This window comes from Eleginops maclovinus, chromosome 5 (genome assembly GCF_036324505.1).
Source record: "Eleginops maclovinus isolate JMC-PN-2008 ecotype Puerto Natales chromosome 5, JC_Emac_rtc_rv5, whole genome shotgun sequence".
Classification (NCBI taxonomy): domain Eukaryota; kingdom Metazoa; phylum Chordata; class Actinopteri; order Perciformes; family Eleginopidae; genus Eleginops; species Eleginops maclovinus.
In genome coordinates this window covers 5,489,737-5,511,275 of record NC_086353.1, presented here as the reverse complement: position 1 = coordinate 5,511,275, position 21,539 = coordinate 5,489,737, and the positions used below count along the sequence as shown (strand labels likewise).

General features: G+C 40.5%; 3 protein-coding genes across 4 annotated transcripts; 2 read left to right on the top strand and 1 right to left on the bottom strand.

The window, feature by feature from the left end:
• Positions 1 to 339: 339 nt before the first annotated feature.
• spag5 (sperm associated antigen 5) lies at positions 340 to 21,538 on the top strand. 2 transcript variants are annotated; one of them, XM_063884562.1, is made up of 25 exons: positions 340 to 383; positions 10,811 to 10,869; positions 11,320 to 11,445; positions 11,530 to 12,879; positions 12,998 to 13,190; positions 13,361 to 13,483; positions 13,621 to 13,713; positions 13,797 to 13,931; positions 14,333 to 14,452; positions 14,540 to 14,632; positions 14,905 to 15,039; positions 15,320 to 15,413; positions 15,520 to 15,667; positions 15,825 to 15,875; positions 16,298 to 16,472; positions 16,912 to 17,045; positions 17,962 to 18,130; positions 18,409 to 18,550; positions 19,164 to 19,398; positions 19,978 to 20,110; positions 20,222 to 20,302; positions 20,732 to 20,881; positions 20,970 to 21,044; positions 21,159 to 21,239; positions 21,345 to 21,538. In XM_063884562.1, the coding sequence occupies exons 5-25, from the start codon at positions 13,062 to 13,064 to the stop codon at positions 21,414 to 21,416; spliced, it is 2,568 nt and encodes an 855-aa protein (XP_063740632.1). In that variant the 5' UTR covers positions 340 to 383; positions 10,811 to 10,869; positions 11,320 to 11,445; positions 11,530 to 12,879; positions 12,998 to 13,061; the 3' UTR covers positions 21,417 to 21,538. The 2 variants fall into 2 exon arrangements, with proteins under 2 accessions (XP_063740632.1, XP_063740631.1); XM_063884561.1 differs by lacking the exon at positions 340 to 383 and adding an exon at positions 10,335 to 10,449.
• On the bottom strand, positions 1,705 to 3,924 carry LOC134864280 (piggyBac transposable element-derived protein 4-like). Its single transcript, XM_063883128.1, has 2 exons — positions 1,954 to 3,924; positions 1,705 to 1,878 (listed from the first exon to the last, which is right to left on the bottom strand). Exon 1 carries the CDS (start codon positions 3,886 to 3,888, stop codon positions 2,116 to 2,118), a length of 1,773 nt encoding a protein of 590 aa, XP_063739198.1. The 5' UTR covers positions 3,889 to 3,924; the 3' UTR covers positions 1,705 to 1,878; positions 1,954 to 2,115.
• On the top strand, positions 5,925 to 8,496 carry LOC134864235 (uncharacterized). Its single transcript, XM_063883058.1, has 3 exons — positions 5,925 to 6,228; positions 6,460 to 6,634; positions 6,889 to 8,496. The coding sequence occupies exons 1-3, from the start codon at positions 6,024 to 6,026 to the stop codon at positions 7,850 to 7,852; spliced, it is 1,344 nt and encodes a 447-aa protein (XP_063739128.1). The 5' UTR covers positions 5,925 to 6,023; the 3' UTR covers positions 7,853 to 8,496.
• Position 21,539: the final 1 nt, after the last annotated feature.

The window sequence follows — 21,539 nt, the reverse complement described above, 5'->3', positions numbered from 1 at the left end:
GTGTTTACACACTTAGTTTTGTATGTATTTATATTATTTCATAATAATTCATAAAATACCGGCACTGTACAATGAAAGTCCATGCAAATGATCCTGTCCTCCGTTAGAGGTCACAGTATCAAACTGCAAAAATAAGTGTTAAAAAATGTATTTGAAGTTAACTGGATGGCTTAATAAGAGATCACAAAATGCTTAAAGTGAACATTGCATTATTTTATCCATTAACAACAGCCTTTCAAAGTAGTGTCCTCACTTCATGTCAACTCCATCAGATTTTTTTCAAATTTGAAATAAATCAGGCATATCTTGGTCAGCTATAACCCTGAGGACCCCCTTTTTGACTTATTTCTCTTGATGGATGCAGCAATACACCACATGGTCTCGTAAGTTTAACATTTTTGTTAAATATTCAGAAAACAAGTTGAAATCCCTGTGGTCACAGCTTTTATGTGTCAACACTGTCTTCAAACTAGGGATTATTTCAATCAAGAATTTTGAAATAGAAGTTAGTATTTTAGTTTAGTTTGTAGTGGCAGTCGGCAACTGAGGGAAATCAAAATGGCTACCATGTACTAGACATGATTAGATTGAAAAAACATGTAGTTTCGTCAACTCCGTCAGGCATCAACTCCTTCAGATATTTTGTCTGACAGTGTTGACATGTAAGCTGACAGAGTTGAAAAGTGCTCTAAATACTCAAGTTATTCAAATAATCCTTATACTAAAGTAATGCAAAATAACTGCATAACTTGATTATGATCTAATAACTACATGTTAATTGACTGAAAATATCTAAAATGCCAATTTGCTGCTAAAATGCATGCTTTTATCTGTACCGTAGGCAAACATGGCTAGAAAAAAACTATCAGTTGAAGATCAAAGGAAAAGAAACAGAGAATACCAGAGAAAAAGGAGAGAAAGGTTAAACAGCAACCCAGAGAGCAGAAGGGAGAATTTAGAAAAGGAGAGAGAAAGGTGGAAAGAGAGGGTCCTAAAGAAAACTGTCAAACAAGTAGGACAATTAGGACCAAGAGAAAAGCGTCATAGCAGAAAATATTGGAGGAAAGCACAGAGAAAGTCTAGGAGGTCCAAAGCTATGCAGGAAATAGATACCCCACCAGATAGTCCAGAGCAGAATGAGGAGCCAACTACCAGCAGGCATACTGTTGGAGCCATGAGGGAGAGGAGAAAAACCAGAAAACGGCACTCGAGGGAGGTGAAAGCATTGAAAGAAAAGATTGGGAAATTGACAAAAGAGAGAAACAGGCTAAAAAAAACAGAAATGGCGGATAAAGAAAAAGGCTCAACTTGACAAATCAAATGACAATCGAAGTGATAAATTGATAGTAGATTCTCCACGAACAGCAACAGACAGGATGGTAGCAGGAAGCCAACTTAGGAACCCTAACATTAGGAAATCTCTTCTTGTCCACAATGTTCTCTGCCGAGAGCTGAAAATGAATAAAACAACGCCTGTGGCACGGAGACGTGCCATTGCTAAATCTGGTCACCCACAACTGGCATTATCAGGCAAGGTTTTAACCCTTGTATTATGTTGAAAAAAAATTACATTGATTATGTTGCGGGTCATTTTGACCCATACTGTGTAAATGCACTCAAAACAGTGAAGAAAACAGGTTAAACCACTAACAACTTTATTTTAGATTACATAAACATTTAGAAAAGTGACATACAATACATTTTTAATTCCAACACTATATTTAAGAACTATTTAGTCTAATCCTCTTGTCCTCCTCCCGGCTCAAAATGATAATTCTTCCCTCCTTCTTTCCTCCTGCCATGCTCTCTCCTTCCTTCTTCTCATCCTGTTTTCCTTCTCTCTGTTCATCCTCCTCTATTCCCTTCTTTTCTCCCTTCCTTCCTTCCTTCATTCTTTCCTCCTTCCTTCCTTCTTCTCTTCCTTCCTTGCTTTCTCCATTCTTTCCTTCCTACCTTCTTTCCTTCCTCCCTTCCTCCTTCCTTGACCAAAGAAAGCACAAGGGCTACGTTTTTCCCTCTTCATGAACACATTTCTTTTTAACTTTGACTTCAACTTTAACTTCATCCCAGCGAACTTCAACTTTTCAATGTTCTCCACATTTTTCTTCAACATTTTCAATGTTCTCCACATGATGGACAGAATGTTACTGTGTGCTTTCTGCAGATGTAATTCTTGCATTTCACACAAGAGGTACTTGTGTTACTGTCCTCTCGGGAGGGACAGACCTGGCATCTTTTCCTTTTCTTTCCACCTGTGTCCACTGGATGTTGGTTGGGTGAGGTTGGGTTGGGTGAGGCTGCAGGTTGGTCGGGTGACCTGAGCTTGACCTTTTCAATGACAGCTGCAGCTGCTGGGGATCGAGCTGGCCTGGCTCGCGTCTGGATCTTGGGAGTGATAAGTGCTTTGCCGAGATCTTCCAGGAAAAGCCGACGTCTGTACAATTTGCCGGCATTCCATTTCTGGTTGATTGCAGTCCACAGGACATAGGCATTGTAAGCAGACACGTCCACAATGTTGTAGAAAATCACCAAAGGCCAACGGGCTGTCTTGCGCTGGCAGCTGTATGTTGCTGTGACTTTGTCCAGATTGTCAACTCCTCCTTTGGTGGAGTTATAATCCAGGATCATTTGTGGCTTCATGTCTTCTCTTGTGCTCAGAGATGCATCTGTGTGCATTGCACTCATTACAAGAACATTCTTGTTTCTCTTTGGGCAGTATGAAACAACTGTTGCTTTCTCAGTGAAAGCAAATATTGAGGAATGCAGAGGTCTGCCCTGCATCTTCAGAATTTCAGTGGGAAGTTCTGGCTTATTTCTTCTGACTGTTCCCAACATGGTCAGCTTTCTCTTCTGAAGTTCATCTCCAAGGCGGTAGGATGTAAAGAAGTTGTCACATGTGATGTTATGACCTTGCAGCCCTTCACTCATTTCCAGCACCACACGCATCCCCTGATTCTTCTCAGATGTTCCTCCAGGTAGCTTTCCAGTGTATACTTGCATATTCCATGCATAGCTGGATTTTGCATCACAGGCTGCCCATATTTTGATGCCATACTTGGCGGGCTTGTTGGGCATGTACTGTCGGAAAGGACAGCGCCCCCTGAATTGAACAAGGCGCTCATCTACAGTAACATGGGGACCAGGATTGTACAACAAAGGTAAAATTTCAACCCATTTATCCCACACATCTCTGATCGCAGCTAGTTTGTCTCTTTCACGTCGACCAGCTCTGGTGTCGTGGTTGTCAAAGCGGATCACACGAGATATCATGTGGAATGTCTCCAGAGACATTGTTGCACGAAAGATTGGCCTTCCATTCTCTTCATTCCATAGACTTGCAGTTGCTTCTCCCTTTGACCTGTACACTCCAGCTAATAACAGAACTCCAATGTAAGCATGCAAGTCAGTCTGATCCAGTGGCTTCCATTTCTCTTGAAACACACGTCTCCCCTCCAAGTTGGTCATTTCCAGTATAATCCTCTCTATTGGTGAGGATATGAAGAGCTGAAATGCTGATTGAATCTCATCAACTCGTGTGACAGCAAATCTTGTAGGACCGGGAGTCATTTTGATCACATTGGAAGATGACAGTCTGCCTCGGCTTGGGTGTGGTGATGTTGACCATTTTATATTACCGTCCTTAGATGCCCATGTCCCCTCTGTGGATGATGATTGCTGCATTCCTTGGTTTTCATCTGTTGGAGGAACAACGGCAGACTCGTCCTCTGAATCCTCCTCATCGTAGGAAAATTGACAATCTGGATCAGCAATAACATTGTCCTCTGTCTCTGAAAGATCCTCTGGTTCTGAAATATCTTCCTCTACATCACTATCCCAGTTCAAAATCTGTGATAAAGCCTCCTCAGCTGCCGTCCTTCTGGAGCTCATTTTTGGTGAGTTTGTCAAAAAGATGACATGAGAACAGTGACAAGGACAAATGTGAGAAAGTTCCCTCTCTTCACACACCTGGCTCTGGGTCTCAGAGGCAATCAAAATACAAACAATTGTACATCAAAGTAAAAAGTACATCAAAGAGACATGTTTATTTTGGATCTGAACAGCTATTTACCCACATTAAAGGGTCTGGGTCAAAATGACCCGCAACATCATCTTTGTATACAAACTCTGCACAGACATTCCACTACACATCAGAGTGTCCAGATTTTACACACCAGTTCATGACCCTAGATGATGAAAAGTCACCAAATTTCATCAAGAAAAAGAAAGGATAACCAGTACTTTGGTCAACACAAAAACTGAAATGGGTCAAATTGACCCTTAACATAATACAAGGGTTAAAGAAGTATCGGCTTCTTCATAGGGTTCGCCAGTTTGGTGTTAGCTACAAGTTAATGAATGACAAAAAACAGACAACAAAGAAGGCGGCAACATATCTCCAACGTATCAGCCATACTGTTAAGGAGTTCATTGTAAACTCATCTCGCATGACAACTGATGAGACAGACACCATCACAAGGAACAAGATGAAACATCAACGGATGATTTTAACAGACTCAATGCTGAACCTCCATAGTGACTTTCTCAAGAAGAACCCGAGCGTGAAGCTGAGTTACTCCTCCTTCTGTGCTCTGCGGCCCTACTATGTTACAGCACCGAAGGCATCTGACAGAAGTACTTGTCTGTGTCGTCATCGTGAAAATGCAGACTTGATGCTTCAGGTTCTAAGGTCATCAGGTGTACTAAAATCAACCAAACTGGAGGATAGTTTTCACTTAGTTTGTTGCTCTCCAGCAAATGAGGCCTGCCTTCTTCGCAATAGCTTACGGTGCAAAACCAAGCATACAGCTCTGGCTCCAGAAATGAATCAGTGTTCACTGGCGGCAGTGGGAGCGAGTTCAAGACCAAACAGCCAGTGGGATCCACTTCAACATGAAACTGAACATGCATAGTGGGAGTCTTTCAGAGTTACTTCATCTGTATGAGGAGAAATTAAGAAGTGAGACAACAACACGTGTGCCTGGTTCACAATCAGGCAAAAGCATACAGAGATTTGATTAAAACATGCAGTGAGAGCACAGTTGTTTTACATGTTGATTTTTCAGAATCATGGAAGTGTAAATATGCCTCTGAAATTCAGGCTTGCCATTTTGGCCAGAACTTACCTCAGTTAACTCTTCATACTGGAATGTATTACACCAGGGGTGAAAAGGTGGCCTTTTGCTCGGTCTCAGAGTCTAAGAGACAAGATGCTGCAGCAATATGGACTCACATGGATCCTGTCCTCCGAGATATACGGACTAAATGTCCATCAGTTACTACTGTGCACTTCTGGTCAGATGGCCCCAGTAAGCAGTATAAGCATAAGAAAAACTTTTACCTCCTTTCTGAAGTACCACCCACTCTTGGCTTCACCAGAACCACATGGAATTATTTCCCAACATCCCACGGAAAAGGTGCCCCCGACGGCATTGGGGGAACTGTAAAAAAGAACTGCAGACTCCTTGGTTCTGCGTGGAAATGATGTTGTGGATGAAAAAGATTTCTTTGAGAAGATCTCGAACAGTTTGAATGGTGTTCAACTGTATCATATTTTGGAAGGAAACTCTGAGACATATGACACACTTCTTCCACAACACCTGAAACAGGTTCCATCAACAAGACAAATACACCAGGTAATCTCACATCAAAATAGCATCTATCTATAGACAGCTATCATGCTTTTGCAGTGAGCCATTGGATTGCCAATGCTTTTCCCCAACTACCTTTTGTGTACGAGACTGCTCGGAGGAGCAACAGACTGATGCAAGGGCCAGGAAGAGACGTCCATTGACCATGTTGATGGAGGAGATGGAAAAAGAGATGGGAGAAGGAGGAGATTCGGTAGATGAAATGGAGGATATGGTGGAAGAAATGGAAGAGGAGCCATTGAAAGGTCCAGAGGGTGTTATAGAGCTCCTGCAGATGATGTCATATATGCTGGTCACGTGACGAGATACGACAGGGGCAGCCATTTTGGCAGTCATCGCGGCAGTAAATTGACAGGCACTGGCAGACTGTCAAGGATGGTGGATAACTGCTGTGCACCAGGTTGCACAAATAGGCGTGGGAAAAAGAAAGGTGTATCGTATTATCGCATTCCTAAAGACGCGGAGAGGAGGGAGAAGTGGATTGGAGCGATTAAAAGAGCCAGGAGCCTTCAGAAAAAGACTGAAAGATGGGACCCCCCGGCCGTTGGCTTTCGCTTATGCAGTGATCACTTCATATCAGGTGGGTGAAGGAATACAGTACAATGCTACAAAAAGTTTCTGGTCAGTTTAATTAAATTTAATTAGTTTAATTTAAGAAGTAGCACCCAGTTATTATAGCTAACGGACACTGTGATGTCCCTTTTTAACTCAACAAGTGTGGCTCTGGCGCAGCCTAGCCAGTTAGCAAGTTAGCTTGTAGCAAGCTAGTGGTAAACAAACCCGTGTTGAAATATTCCTTCTTATTTTGTAGGGAGAAAGAGTGATAATCCGTTGAGTCCGGATTTTATCCCCTCAATTTTCGATTACCTTCCATCTCCAGAGAAGAGGAGACATAAAACGAGACTGGAGGTTTTTAACAGAAGGCAGAAGGCTAAACTGCACAAAGTAGAGCAGGCAAAGATATCTGCAGAAGCCATCCGTCAAAGGTGGGTAGATCAAACTCCTGTCTGATTACATGTTGGGTCTACTTGTGATCGGTGTGTTATTCAGATTATTTTATTTCAAATAGTTAACTGCCGTGATATGGTTATAAACAATAACGTCACACCAGTCATTTAATGAAGGCTAATATCATATGATTTCCATTAAACATGTCAAACTGTAAACATGTAAACATGTCAAACTGCCATCAGTATTGTATGCATGAAAGCTTATTTTGCTGCTTCTGTGTTTTCATCAGGACATCAACTGATGCAGCCCCAGAAGACCATATCACAGAGCCTTTGAAGGAGCCCCCCATCACAGATCCGTTGGAAGACTCAGCCGATGATCCTGTCCAGCCTGAACCAGTAACACCACCATGCACCTCTGAAACCTGCTGTACCCGCATCCAGAGTCTTGAGCAAGAATGCCAAGCTCTAAGGGCTGAAAATGTGTTGTTAAGGGAAAAGATTAATAGGAAGACCCTGACAGAGATTAGTTTAAATAACAATGATAAAAAGGTGAATGTCCTCACTGGGCTGGCAACCTATGCATGTCTCATGACCATTTTTCAATATCTGGCTCCATTTCTCAAAGTTAAATCATCAATAACATGTTTTCAACAATACATGTTGACTTTGATGAAGCTTCGAATGAACTTAACATTTGACTTTTTGGGTTTTTATTTTGGCATCGACCCAACTACTGTCTCCAGGCACTTCAAAAACTGTGTTAATTTGATGTATTGTAGACTGGTGCCAAGCCTAGTGGTGTGGCCTGAAAGAGAATCTTTAAGAACATCTCTTCCATATGTATTTAGAAATGGTGACTACGAGAAGACTGTTTGTATCATTGATTGCTTTGAAATATTTCTAGAGAAACCAAGTAGATTGCGACCCAGTGCGCAGTGTTACTCAAGATACAAATCACATCACACCATGAAATATTTAATTGCCATTTGCCCTCAAGGTTCAATTTGTTTCATTTCTACTGGATGGGGAGGTCGCACCAGTGATAAGTTCATTACAGAACACAGTACTTTTTTACCTAATATTCTCCCAGGGGATGTTGTTTTGGCAGACAGGGGGTTTCTGGTGAAAGAGTCTGTTGAAAGGTGTCAGGCTGAATTAAAAATTCCAGCATTTACTCGTGGAAAGCACTGTGCAGTTGCAGTGGGCTCCCAGCACAACACCGTCGTTCCTCACCACCACCCATGGCTTTAGTTGACTTTCATTAAGCCTTTGGGAGTGATTAACCTATATGAAATTCCAAAACAGATAAATAAAGGTAAAAAACGCCAGCCACTTTGGTTGAGTACGATCAAAAATACAAACTAGCAAGTTACAGATGCACTGCAGTAGCTATCCAAGCTAAAAAACATGCTAACGTGACACTTCCGTAGCTAGCCAAGCTAATAAACAAACAATGCTAACGTGACACTGCCTATCAAACTGGAATAATTTAATACTTACCCTTGCAGTGATGATGCCGAAGTTTTTGGATGTAAGACTCCACAGTTGAATGTTGTTTACGAAGCCGGACTGACACCATTTGTAAGCCTCCAAGCTTTTGTACGCTCTGAGGGAGTCTCCTGAGTACACTGATGGAAAGCTTACAAGATAGCTGTGGATGTCTGCGTAGCGCAAGTCGGGTACATCGTCTTCAGAGCAGGAGGTTATGCTCTTGAAAAGCACACCGGGTGAATTATATGGGTCGCTTATATTTAATCTCTCTAATTTTGTACTATAAAGCCGAATTTCACTTGAATTAAAATGAGAAGTATACTCGCTCGGTAAGAAAACACTGGCACCGGTGGTCATGTTGACTGCCAAAATGGTGGCTCCCAACCAAAAGTCACGTGACCGCAGGAGCTCTATAGTGGATATAACTATCAACAGTATTGAGACAGGAGATTGGCTTGCAGTGGTGTATGATGATCACTGGTGGTTAGGAAAGTCCATTGATGTAGATATAGAGCACCAAGATATCAAAGTCGAGTTTTTACATCCCTGTGGTCCTACTGCCAATTTTCACCCAAAACATGGGAGAAGGGATGTCTGTTTCTGTCCACTGAAAGATGTCCTTCTGAAACTGACAGGGACAGCATGTCCTCTCCAAGCAAGTCGGACTAGGGAACTCTATGCCATAACCCCTGATGTTATGGATTTCATAGAGCACAGACATGTTCAACACCTCTTGTCCAATGCCCAAGTCCTGCAGGTTAGACAACCAATTATATAATAAGATAAAATAGATGCAATTATTTATTTACTTATGTGTCGAGAGAAATTGAAGCAATAGAACTTACCTGCCTGAGGCCCTTTGGAAAAAAGAAGATGATTTATCTGTCTGAACCCCTGTGTTAGAGCATAGCTGGATTATAACAGATATTTCAACCAATTGAGATTTACAGAAACACTAACCTCATGAGTCAGGAAACACATGGGGAGAATTATGGATCCTGTTACACTTTTTACACAATTAACAGTATTAAATAGCTTTCTAAGTTAGTCCTCAGCTTATTGTGTCCTCAGTTCAGTTAGATATACAGTTTAGTTAAAATACTGTATAGATCACCTATAGAGGACCTCCAGATGGTCTACATTTGTTTTCTCTTTTGAGACCAGGAACATTTTGACCTTTTCATGTGTGCCTTAAATATCCTGTCACCAGGTGTTCTTAAGCTTGACATTCTTTCCCTTGATACTCTCTACCTTTTTCATGTCAAAAGTAGAGAAATATCTTTAATAAGTTTAATTTTCCATTAGTTTGTCAACACCGTCAGTTGTGTGTCAACACCGTCAGTTGTGTGTCAACACCGTCAGTTGTGTGTCAACACCGTAAGATGAAGGTTTTTCTTTTTTAAAAGAAATTCTTTTGGCTTTTGTTCAATTGAGTGTGTTCATATATTAAAACTCCAAATGATCTACATGCATTAGTGTGTTGTTTGTGCAAAGCCACTGATTTTATATGGTTAAAATAAAAAAATGAGTAAACTAAATGAAGATCATTTGAAATGGCTTGTTCCAAAACAATGAAAAATAATATTAAAAGTCTATGCAATGTAAATTTATCACTTAACTTTGCTGAGGCACACCAGTTCTACATGCTTAAAGATGTTTCAGTGTTTTTGAATTGATCAAACTAAAAAAAAAACATATTTTCATGTGTCAGACGGAGTTGACAATTGTCAAGTTACTAAGTAAGTAAAAGTATTTTTTTATGAAAAGTGGTTCAATAAAAAACCTGTTCCTTTTCATGGCATGATAGATAACACCCGTGTTTATAAAGATATCCAATTAAAATGACTGTAATGTAAAAAAAATTGTTTTACTTTTCAAAAGTAGTTTTGTCCCGAATCTCAAGAATCAGTGACTTACTTACATTTTTAGTTTTTTGGGGGTAACATTGTCAAAATAATAATAATTAGGATTATATGATTTTACCAAATATATAAATTATTCTTTTTTTAAATATATATTAAGATTCAACTTAAACCTACGCAATGATAAGAATATTTTTTATATTAAAGGATGCAATTATGACAAACTAAAGAAAAACATTTCCTAGCAACAAAGGGGAAAGATGTCAATTTCAATGTGTATAGTGTAGTGACATTAACTCCCTGCTGGGGGCAGTACATGTTACGCCTGCGCCGTGCAGCAGAAAACCACCGAAGAAGAAGGATGGACCAATAGAAGAGCTGACATTTGTGTTTTGAACGTAACGCGGTTGATTCTGATCGACGCTGATCGACTCTAAATGTTTATTTACCATATTCTCGTAGTTTTTGCAACGTTTTGTTGGTGAAAGGTGAAAGGTAACGTGCTTAAACTTGATTTTGTATGTCGTTGCCCATAGTTTGGTTGCCGTAAAAATGTTCGTTTGCTGACGCTTTGAGGTATTTGACGTTAAATACGTTAGCTAACGTTACGCCCTTGTTCAAATTGTGAGATAATTCAGCTTTACGTCATACTTCCAAGTAAAGTTACTATTATGTTGGTACGGTGGTATTTACGTTTATAAATTAACTCATAAACATAAAGATACTTCTGGGCAACTGTCTGTGCTCCACACGTTATGTCAGTAACGTTAGCTCCTTAACTAGTGTTAACGTTATGAAGAAACCGACTTTTTCCACCAAACTGTATTAATATAAAATCATTTGTCTTCATTTGCAGTTGTAAATAAGTCTTCCGGTGCAATGTCATCCAGGCAGAGTTCCAGTGGGGAAGGCTTGGTAAGACTTTTTTCTTGGTCAGTTCTTATTGTTTGTTATAAAAACATATATGAACAAGCTATTATAACTAATATATATAATACTCAGTTGAAGTTCCGTTGACCTTTTTATTTCTACTGTTTTATGCATTATATATATATATAATGTTGCATTGTTGGAGGACCCTGGGACTTAAGATTTCCATTGACATAACTTTTATCCACCCTAGTAAAACCTTAAATCATCATTAAAATCACATCATAACATTTGTAAATCCTGCACGTTGCACATTTCTTCTCCACACTACCTCTTTTAAACCAGCACAGCTCTCAACTTTAAATACAGTATACATATTCTGCTACATATATTTTTTTTCTGTATGTTTGTACTACTTGGTAATAAAACCTATTCAGATGCTACACTGTATCTACTGTGCATAAGACTTCTTTGACTTTGAATCTTGAATTTTAGTCTCTGAGAGGTGGAGAGCGTATCCCTCTGAGAAGTCTGCAGAATGAAATATTGCATCTGTCATCTCCATCGTCCAGACTCAAATCAAAACCACTGTTCAAAGCTGATGTTTTGAAACTGACAAAGGTGGGGTTATACTTATATTTGTGAATGCTGCTATAGTTTTGCTCTGTGACTTTTTTCTTAACTTTCATCCATTCTGATCAACAGGAGGATGTTCCTCTCTGTGACCCAGAGCCCCACTTGCAAGCTTCTCCATCCACAAAAGGAATTCACATCAATGCTTCCACTACTGACATAACAATTACTGAGAAAGTTTGTGGACTTGGAGATGTAACATTTAAATCTTTCATCTGTCCTGGTGGTGAGGTTGAGTTCGCAAGCTCCTTTGTGTGTGCAGAAGAGAGTATTCTTTTGCCCAAGGATCAGGCTATGACAAACATTCATGAAACAGAAGATACCATCCTCTCTGACAGTATAGCAGTTCAGTCATGCAGTGACCACATCGATCACGCCTATTACAATCCTGAGGTAACAGATGCTTCCTTGGTTGATAATGAAGCATCATGTCCCTGTGAAATTTCCAATGCTAATCTAACCTCTGGAGACTTGGATGATGGATGCGCTTCACAAGATGTCAGAGCTGTTCAGGATGACTGCTGTGAAAAGAATGATGTCACTTGGAAATCCTTTGTCTGTGATGGTGGTGAGGTGGAAGTTGCTGATCTCACCAGACTACAAGATGAGACCATTTCTGCAGAGAGCCCTACACCTGTGGGAGAGGATGTGGAACACATCTCTCATGTGCACATCAGCAGTAAACTCAATAAATCCAGTGAAGCAAAAGACAGTGTTCTCGGTTCATCTGGAAATGAACCAGAAAAATCTCAGCCAAAAAACATACCTGACATTTTCAGAGTGCAGTCAGAGTGTGGCTCAGGAACATTGCCTTTTCAGTTTGGGATGCTCAGTCCTGTTGTTAGGAGAGCTTCTCTCGCTGTTTTCAAGGCCTTTAAGGTTCCCTATGTAGACCAATTGTTGACTGAGGATCCAGCTCTTGAGGGAGAAAAGAGCTTGGTTTCTCCATTTAACGTCAACCCCGCTGGGTTTTGGACAGAGCCCATGGAGAGCCCCATGCCGTGTCCTCTGTTTAACTCTACAGTGCTTGGTTGCAAGCCCCAGTCAGAACCAGACACTGAGCCAGTTAAGGGAATTGATGCAAAGCCTTCTGCTGTGCCTCAGTCTGAAGTAGAGAAGCCAGCTGTGGAAATCCCTCTGATTCCAGATGGTCCCCTACAGCAGCAGCTTCTGCAGATGGCGGAGTTCCTTTTCTTAGCATCCGGGAAGATGGTTCCTGCTGCCTTCTCTGCTCTCACTGACCCTCCTGACGCTGTCACAGTCCCATCGGCAAAAGCTACTCCTGCAGATTCACACAGTGTCGGTGTGGGCACAACCTGTTAAATGGTTAGACCACAGCGTCAATACATCTGGCCAGTTTGAGAGGAAAAGGATCTTCACTGTGGCTGATTCCTGCACTCTGACCGACCCTCTCCTGTGGAAGTAAGTCTTAAGTGGATCTGGATTAGTTGCCAACAGTTATTGATCATAACACAGATAATTCATAGTAATGTGTTTTCTCTGCCTGCCTCTCACTGTCCCCCTGTTGATATGCTCTCAGCCTCCCCCCAGGCACCCTTGAGGGTCTCACACGACAAGAGCTGGAGCAGAGGTTAAGGTCAAGCATGATCATGGTGGAGGCTCTTGTGCAGCAGCTGGATGCAGCCAGATCAAATGGATGTGCTTTTGCAGGCCCAGCACCTTCAGACCTCAGGGAGAAACAAGTGCAGACGGACCACACTGAACTGAGTCAGGTAAGGGACACGTTAAGACATCTAAGGGGCCAAATGTGAGATATTTATAGCATTTAGAAGTTGTACTAGTTGTAGCTTGAACTATTTGACTATGCTGCTGTCTGAAGTTCGTTTTAGTTCACCCACAATCTTTTTTTTTTTACCAACTTTTTGTTTTATGTTTCATACAGACCACAATGTACAGAGACCTATATTTGGAGGCTCTGAACAGGATTGGTGAGTTGCAGTTGGAGTTGGACGGGAGTTCTCTACCGGACCTCACCCAGTGTATGCAGGACATGCGGGTCACCATGGTGAGACATAAACAATGAGTGTCGAGCAAAATTGTAATAACTTTTTGGGTAAAAGGCTCTTTTTATTGGTTAAAGAATGCATTGACTCACCTGATTTTGCTCTTTAATAACATTGACTTGTGCACTTGTCCCAACAGGCTTCTTTGAGTGGTGACACGGATGCTGCACTCTCTAACATGAAGCAAATTGGAGATTTTGTCAGAGAGGACCATCAGAGCCTCGTTTCACATGTATGTAAACGCCTCTTGCCTCGCTCTGTGTTAAATCATTTGGCTATGCATTCGTTGATGTGAATTTTCCTTGTACTGTTTAGTACGGTCAGATGAAGTCTCTACTTGAGAAAACAAAGATGACGCAGACAAAAATGATGCAGAAGGTCAAAGATGCTCTTCACCAAAGAGAGGACATGAGGGCACAGATGGAGGAGGCCTTCACAGCCAAGGAGGCGGTAAGTGACATACATGTATTATTTATGTGACTGACTCAGCTAGGTTAATGCATGTTTGGTCTCTAATATCAATTTTATAATACTTGTTCATGTGGCTGTTCTGCAGCTTCAGGAATTCATTTTGTTATTGTATTGATTAGGTCTACAATAAACCAGGACTACTTTAGGCTTTCCTTTTGAAAAGACAAGATACAAATGATATTAAAACCATTTCTGTTCTGATATTAAGTCAGTAAAAAACTGACACATGAAACTGAATATAATAAAAACAAATTACAGGCCTCTTAAAGCTTTATGAATCAGAAGTACTTCTACCATATTTTAAACTTCCAAATCACTTTTTCAACATCTTTATTGGCAGTGATATTTCATTAACCGTGTCTCTGGTTGTTTGTTTCCAGGCCTTCAGTGCGATGGAGCAGCTGAGGACTCACTGTGCCTCAGAAATATCCGAGCTGGAGAGGATGGTGGGGTCTCAGCAAGAACTGTTAGCTGCCCTGAACCAGACTTATCCAGAACAGGTACACAGAGGGGGCAGAAACAAAACGCTTTATTACAATCTTTTCATCATGTTATTTTAATTCTCTTTTTTTCCTGTGCTGTTGCAGGTTGCATTAAACAAGGCCTACACTGAATTGCTCGATTCTGCATCTGATGTTTTGTTCACAACCATGGAGGAGCATTCGAGTTTGATGAAAGAAGTACGTTTAATACATCTTTTAAAATGCGACCCAAATAAGAACGGTCGATGTAGCAATACCATCACACAGAATGTTGATTTACACAAGTCACAATATTATGCTGTAAAAAATCCAATAAAAATGTAGCATATTTACTGAAATGTGCTTACAGTTTAAGTTTAGAAACAACACAATATTACCATCCTACCATTTAGAACTCTTATGTGAGGTTTAAATGGTGACCGCATTAATGCTCATAATGCTGATGCTTTTCCATGGTCATATTTTCCCAGCTCTCTACAGTCAGAGGCCTTCTGCAGAAATCAGCTCCGATCCTTCTGATGCTGAATGAGAAGGCAGGTTCTGCTTTGAGAGAGCGGGACGAGCATCTCTCTGCCAGAGACCAAGCTGTTGAAGAGCGAGAGCAGGTAAGAAGTCATAATAATTAATACCAGGACTTTTAATCGTCTCCCCGGGCGCTGCACGATAGCTGCCCACTGCTCCTAGTACTAGGATGGGTTAAATGCAGAGGACTATTTCACTGTGTGTGCTCTGCTGTGTGCATGTATGTGACTAATAAAGAGGGTTTCATCCTCCGATTCTATCTATCTACTGTCCTGCACCTATTTTCTACTTGTCTTAAAAGGTATGTCTTAATTTTCTGTGAATCAAGAATATCATTATTTTTAATGAAATTGTTCTCAACAGATTGAAGATAAATTAAACCAAGCAAACATGAATCTCCAAACTGCCGGAGAACAGATTGGTGATTTAAATCTCCAGGTGACGATTCTGACCTCAGGTAAAGACAAGCTATGTTTTTTTTAAACACATGTTCAAATAGTCAATTTTGCTTCTTCCTAACCAACTTTTGACTTTTTTTGACGTTTCTTTCTCTTCAATTTCAGAAATGGGGGTGCTGCGTCAGAAGCTAACAGCAAGAGAGGATGAGAGTGGTCTCCTGGAGAGGCAGGTGACGGAGCTGTCTGCCACAATTTCCTCCACTTTGGCCTCCTACACCTTCCTGGAGCAGGCTCTTGCTGCAGAGAGTACAAAGTAAGATTCTCACAACAACACCAATCATTTGATGGCTTGTGCTCAGGAATATAAGAGGAAATGAGAACTGGAGCTGCTACTAGAACATTTTCCTTAAGTGTGAATGTGGAAAAAGCAATTAAAAAAATCGCTGAAGTAAAATATGTTGTGGTTTCAGGTTGCAGGAGTCGTGGAAAGACATCCAGCAAGCCGAAGACAGAGCAAACCAGTGAGTAGTGACAAGGATTTATTCCCTACTCATTAGCAATGACATAACAACTTTCACTTTCGAATGGGTGATAGTTTGATATAATGATTTTTGAGGAAAAAATGAAGAAAATGTTCAGTTAATCTTTATTTAAACCCAGTGTAAAAACCTTGTGACAACTTCTTTTTGTTTATTTCTCAATGTAACCATAGGAACATTCCTTTCTGTTTTCATATATTCTGTATGGTTAGATGCTTCTGACACATTGCAGTATACATATGCAGCTTATCAACAGACAAATGTACTTTTTTTTGCCAAATCAAGAAAGAAGAGTGAGAAACCTTTTTCCCTGAAAGAAAACATTCTCCATATCTCTACGAATTTCTCGTAAAATACTCCAACCAATGCCCACTGCCCGTGTTTTTTTCTTTTCTTGTGTTCAGGTTGGAGATGTCACTGGGTCAGTCAGAGCAGCGAGTGTTTGAGTTATCCCAGGCTCTGGCTCAGAGTGAGGAGCAGCTCGGTCAGCTGCAGGTCCTCTCACAGTCTCAGAGAGTGCAGATCCAGCAGCTCCAGGAAGTTTGCACACAGCTCAGTGGGGTGCGGGAGATGAACGAGGTACGTTTACAGAGAAGAAAATACTTACAATTGCATTACTTTCATTTATCTTTCTTGCTTTTATTCTCTGAGATGACTGTAGCTCAACAACAAATAAGTATTTTAGGGCAAAGAAGTCGTTTTAGTTTAAAGCTTCAAAGCTAAAGACATGTTCGTATTTATTTATCTTTTTTTCTGTTTAGCCTTTAATTTACTACATTTTTATTGCTGCCAAAATCTGTTTGCCATCCTGGTTGCTGCACACAAAGGAAGGCACACACACCTGTATTAATTTGGCAGTAGTTCAGAAATGTAACGGCACTATCAATCACAGATCATAAAATATGCTGACAGACGGCTTAGTTGGAAATCCTCATTAGAAGCTCTAAAAACAAACTAGAATGTGCCATCATGCTATGTGACCTCTGTTTTATAACTTCTTCCTGTCTGTATGTTTCAGTTCTTACAGATGGAGAATGAGTTTGCGAGGGAGCAGATGGCTGAGAGTGAACGGACTCTGAGTACCAACCTGCAGGCTCTCCGGCAGAGGAACATCCAGTGTGAAGACATGAAAGAAGAAATTAGTCAACTTCAGTAAGTCTAAGTAAATAAAAAACAGAAATATATAGTACGAGGCGCTAACGTCACGCCCGGCCCAGATTACAGCCCCGCCCTTATCTGGGGAAATAATGCATCAGAGCGAAGCGGAAAATAACAGTTTATCCATTTCTTAAAGCTGCCGAGTCATATATTGCACCTAAAACAACAAATAAATCCAGAGATACAGTTTCTTTACTTCCTCTACAGAAAAAAGGACAGTAAAAGAAACGATCTAACTCAGAAATCACAGTTTCATGCCACTCTTCATCAGGCAGACTGACCGGACATCCCTCCCCTATTTATTCAGAGCTCCGTAAAACAAAGCTGTCCCTGCCATCTGACGAGACTTTTGACATGATTTTCATATTTTTGAAGTAATTATACAGTTGTTGATGAACAGAAATAATATTTTCTGGCACCACTTTAACATTTCACAGGGGAAAATCTGCATTTGGTAGATAAACCCCTGCAAGCCATTACCTTAATCCTATTGAATTCAAGCTGTTTAAAACTTCAGCTAAGTAATAAAACATAATGGAGACATGTGAAATGGCATACTCCAATAAACCATCATAAGCTTCAGAACAGGGACCCAGACCCTAAATGTAAAATAACTTGTATTAGTGTTGCTTTTTTCTTTAACACATATTATATGCTTTATACCGTTTATTAGGTTATATCTTATCATTAGCTTCTTCATAAGAACTGAAATTATAATTCATGAATAGTAAATGAAGGTAGAAGCAAATATTAAGCAAGGGAAATAATGGCTTAATAGTACATTTTAAGTCTGGGTAAACAAGTCTTCAGTCCATCTCGGAGCATACAGTAATGTTAAACGTTCAGAAAATCTTCATCTCTTTTAAAGTTGTCTAGGAATTTCTCTCTATAATCTGTTTGTGTGATGCAGGTCTGAGAAGAGGAGCTTGCATGAGGAGCTGGAAACTACAAAGTCCAGAGCCGGTGCCACTCAGCTGGAGCTCGGACAGAAACTGGCCCACGCAGTCACAGAAATCACTTTGCTGCATCACACACTGAGGGGACTGACCAATGAACTACATACTGCTCTCAATGACCAGGTAAAGCATTGGTACTGCTAACACAACCTAAAGCAGAACAACAGCCAGATTTCTCTCACTTTAGCTTGAGCCCATGCTTATTTTCAGTAGACAGATACACCATGTCAAGCTATAACTGCATTTCTAGTGGCCCCGAAATTGTACCATTAATTGTGTTCAAGTTTTGTTACTCGCATGTAAAGTCAAACTTCAGGGTTAAGGAAAAGGCTAAAATGAGCTGCAATCAAATCGACTGCGTCACTGCGGAGAACAACATGTTGACTTGCATTGTTTTTCAGGAACCACAGAAGGATGAAGTGTCTCAACAAGTCGACAGAGTGGAGCGTCGTCACCCCTCCTGCTCGTTTGTCGACAGCATCATGGTTGCACTAGCTGCTGAGAAGGAGGAAGACGGCACAACAGAGGCACCTCCTGGATCGGGTACTGTAGCTTACTGTGTCTTTGGGGGATAATTGTTAAGCGATAATTTTGTTCATGACTCTACAAGAAAGGTTTGGTTCTTTTAATGTTAAAACATTATTTCTTATCTTGGTAACCGTGCTCTGGTCCACAAGAGAAAAGCTCAAAAAGAAAACATGGATGAATCCGAGAAACCAAAGACTATTAAAACATGAGAACAAATCTTAGTTATGAACCAAAATAATGGTTCATTTGTTCTATATCGATTCACTTCATGATTGAGAGCCATTGAGCCATTTCTCATTTTAGAAAGTAAGTGAGGTGACAAACACATGTGTCCTCATGCTGTAAATCGCCTTTCTTCAATACTCTGTTATAGTTATCCTGTCTACCTTATCTGCTTTTGCAATTGTCCATTTCCCCCATGGATATGAAGCACCGCCACAGCTAAAGTACATCTGAGATCTTTCACTTTATGAATGAGTTGGAAGCAGTTTTTGCTTTGCAGCTTTTAAGAGACATTACTGAATGAAATTGCGCACTTACATCTCTACCTCAGTTTAATCAGGTCTTAGATGTCATCTAATTCCTCAAGGCAATCAGAAATCTAAACTGTAGTTCACTTTCTCTTCAGACACGGCCGACCCTGCGTGGGAAGCTTTGTTCAGTGAGACGAGTGCCTTCACCCGCATTGATGCCGTCACCCCTAAAAAGCAAAGTAACGCAGCAGAGTTTGACCCCGAGGAGGATCAGAGCAACGCAGCGGAGCTGCTGGCTGACCTGGGCAGCACCGTCACAGAGCTGATCAGCAACGTGAAGCTGCTGCAACAGCGCAAAGACGCTCAGCTGGAGGAGCTGCACAGCACCATGTAAGCTCTTTACAGTGTGTGTGTTTTGAGGAGATCAAGAAGGCCTTTTCATATCATGTGCAGATTATGACCAATACATTTAGGCCCGCAACTATACCTTGTTCACTGCTCTGTTAGTAAAGGAACAAAGCTGAACACAAGTTTCCTGATCTTTATTTTTTTAATATCAAATCTACTTGCGGAATCCAACAAATGTTTGGCATTTTTTGCATCCATAGAAAATGAAGTTTCAGTGGATTTGATTGTTTGATTAATGAACCAAACAATCAAAACTACTGAACCAAATGTGAAAGACAAATTGGAAACAACCGATTGATTTATTAAAGGTCTGCACTTCTTTGAGATTTAGCATCTTTGTCAGAGGTTTGGCATGTGGTCAACCTCACACAGTGAAGAGGTTGTAATAGTGGTAATAAATATGAAGATTTCTGGATTCACTTTCCTTTAGAAATGTATGGGTGGAGTTTCCAAATTGTCTTTCGGATTGAACATATTCTTGCCATTTTTAGAAAATAAACAAACAATTGGGTACATGCATGTAGATCTTTTTCTTCAACATTATCTGATGCATTGTTCCAGCTCTGGCCTGCAGGTGGAGCAGCAGTCTGCAAACAACAGACATGAGGCTGAGGCATCTGCACTGAAGCTTAAGCTCAGCCATCTGAACAGCCTGTGTGAGAAAGGAAATCAGGCGCTGCAGCAGAAAGCTCAGGTAATAACTACTGCTCTTTATCTGTAATAACTAACAACATTTAAAATGGGATGCTAAAGTGCGCTGCCCTCTTAAAAAAACTGTAATTTACCTGAAAATGTTTTTTCACAGGATGAGAAGACTATGAAAATGTTGATGTCAGAAGTTCTAGAGACCCAGGAAATTCTCAATAAACACAAGATTGAGAGCAATGTAAGGCACATCATCCCTATGTATATTGATTATCTGTGACAGAAATGCTGGTATTAGTTTCAGCACCGTGGCCCCTTTCCTTGGACCTTGCTTTCTTTGCACACTTGCAATGCTGTTTTGATGGCAAAGTCTTAAAATGGAAATACAAACACTTTTTATATTATGAATGATATATTTTTTGATTAATCAAAATGACTTCTTAAGTACTCCCTGCTACAGTTACCAGTGTCTCCAAAACAACAATCTGACACACACACACACACACACACACACACACACACACACACACACACACACACACACACACACACACACACACACACACACACACACACACACAGGGACTCCAAAGCCTGAATGATACTAGCTAAAAACCACCTCTGAATACAGTTTCTTGAATTTAACAATTTCATTTGTTTATTTTCACAGGAACTTCGGAAGCAGGTGGTCGAGCTTCGTTGCTCTCTCCAGGAGTCACAGGTGGAGTCTCAATACTTGCGGGTAGAGTTGGGAAAAGCTGGTAGCCAATCAGCCAACCCGGCACAACTAATGGAAGAAAAAATCCAATTGTTGAGAGAGGTATGATCCTGTCACTTATGCTTTGTGAATTGCCAGAAACATAATAGTTTATTAGCCCTCGTAACATTGGTCCCTTTTTTATCTGAAGGTGGAGAGACTGAAGTTGAGTCTTCAGGAAATGGAGAAGAGCAGAGTTCAACTCTGCGATAGAGCAAAAAGACATGTAAGTATTGACTTGTATAACTCACTGTATAAAAGCGTATTTGTTTGTCAGCTAGCAAAAGGAATCATGTGTAATAAGGCGTGATTATGTACCATGTTGTTATGTCTCTTTCAGGAATTCATCCATCAGACCAACCAGCAGAAAATTGAAAAGGAGCTGCAGATGTTGAACAAAATGATCACTAAAGTCAGAGAGGTGAGCGATGCTTTTCATAATGATTGTGTCTTTTTCTTCCATGAATAAATACTGCATCTCTGTGTGTGTATTGGAAGTAAAGAGTGCTTTAATTTCTCCACACAGACTTTGAAGTCTTTGCCGGTGTTCGTGAAGAATTGTGAACAACTCCAAAAGCTCATTGACTATATCGGCTGACATGTTTGTTATTGTAACCCTTGTTCATTGTATTTATATACATGTTGTTTCAGCTTCTCCTGGCTGTATTTGTTCAGACTTTTAGTGTGATAAATGACATAAAATAAAGGTGTTAAATCTGAC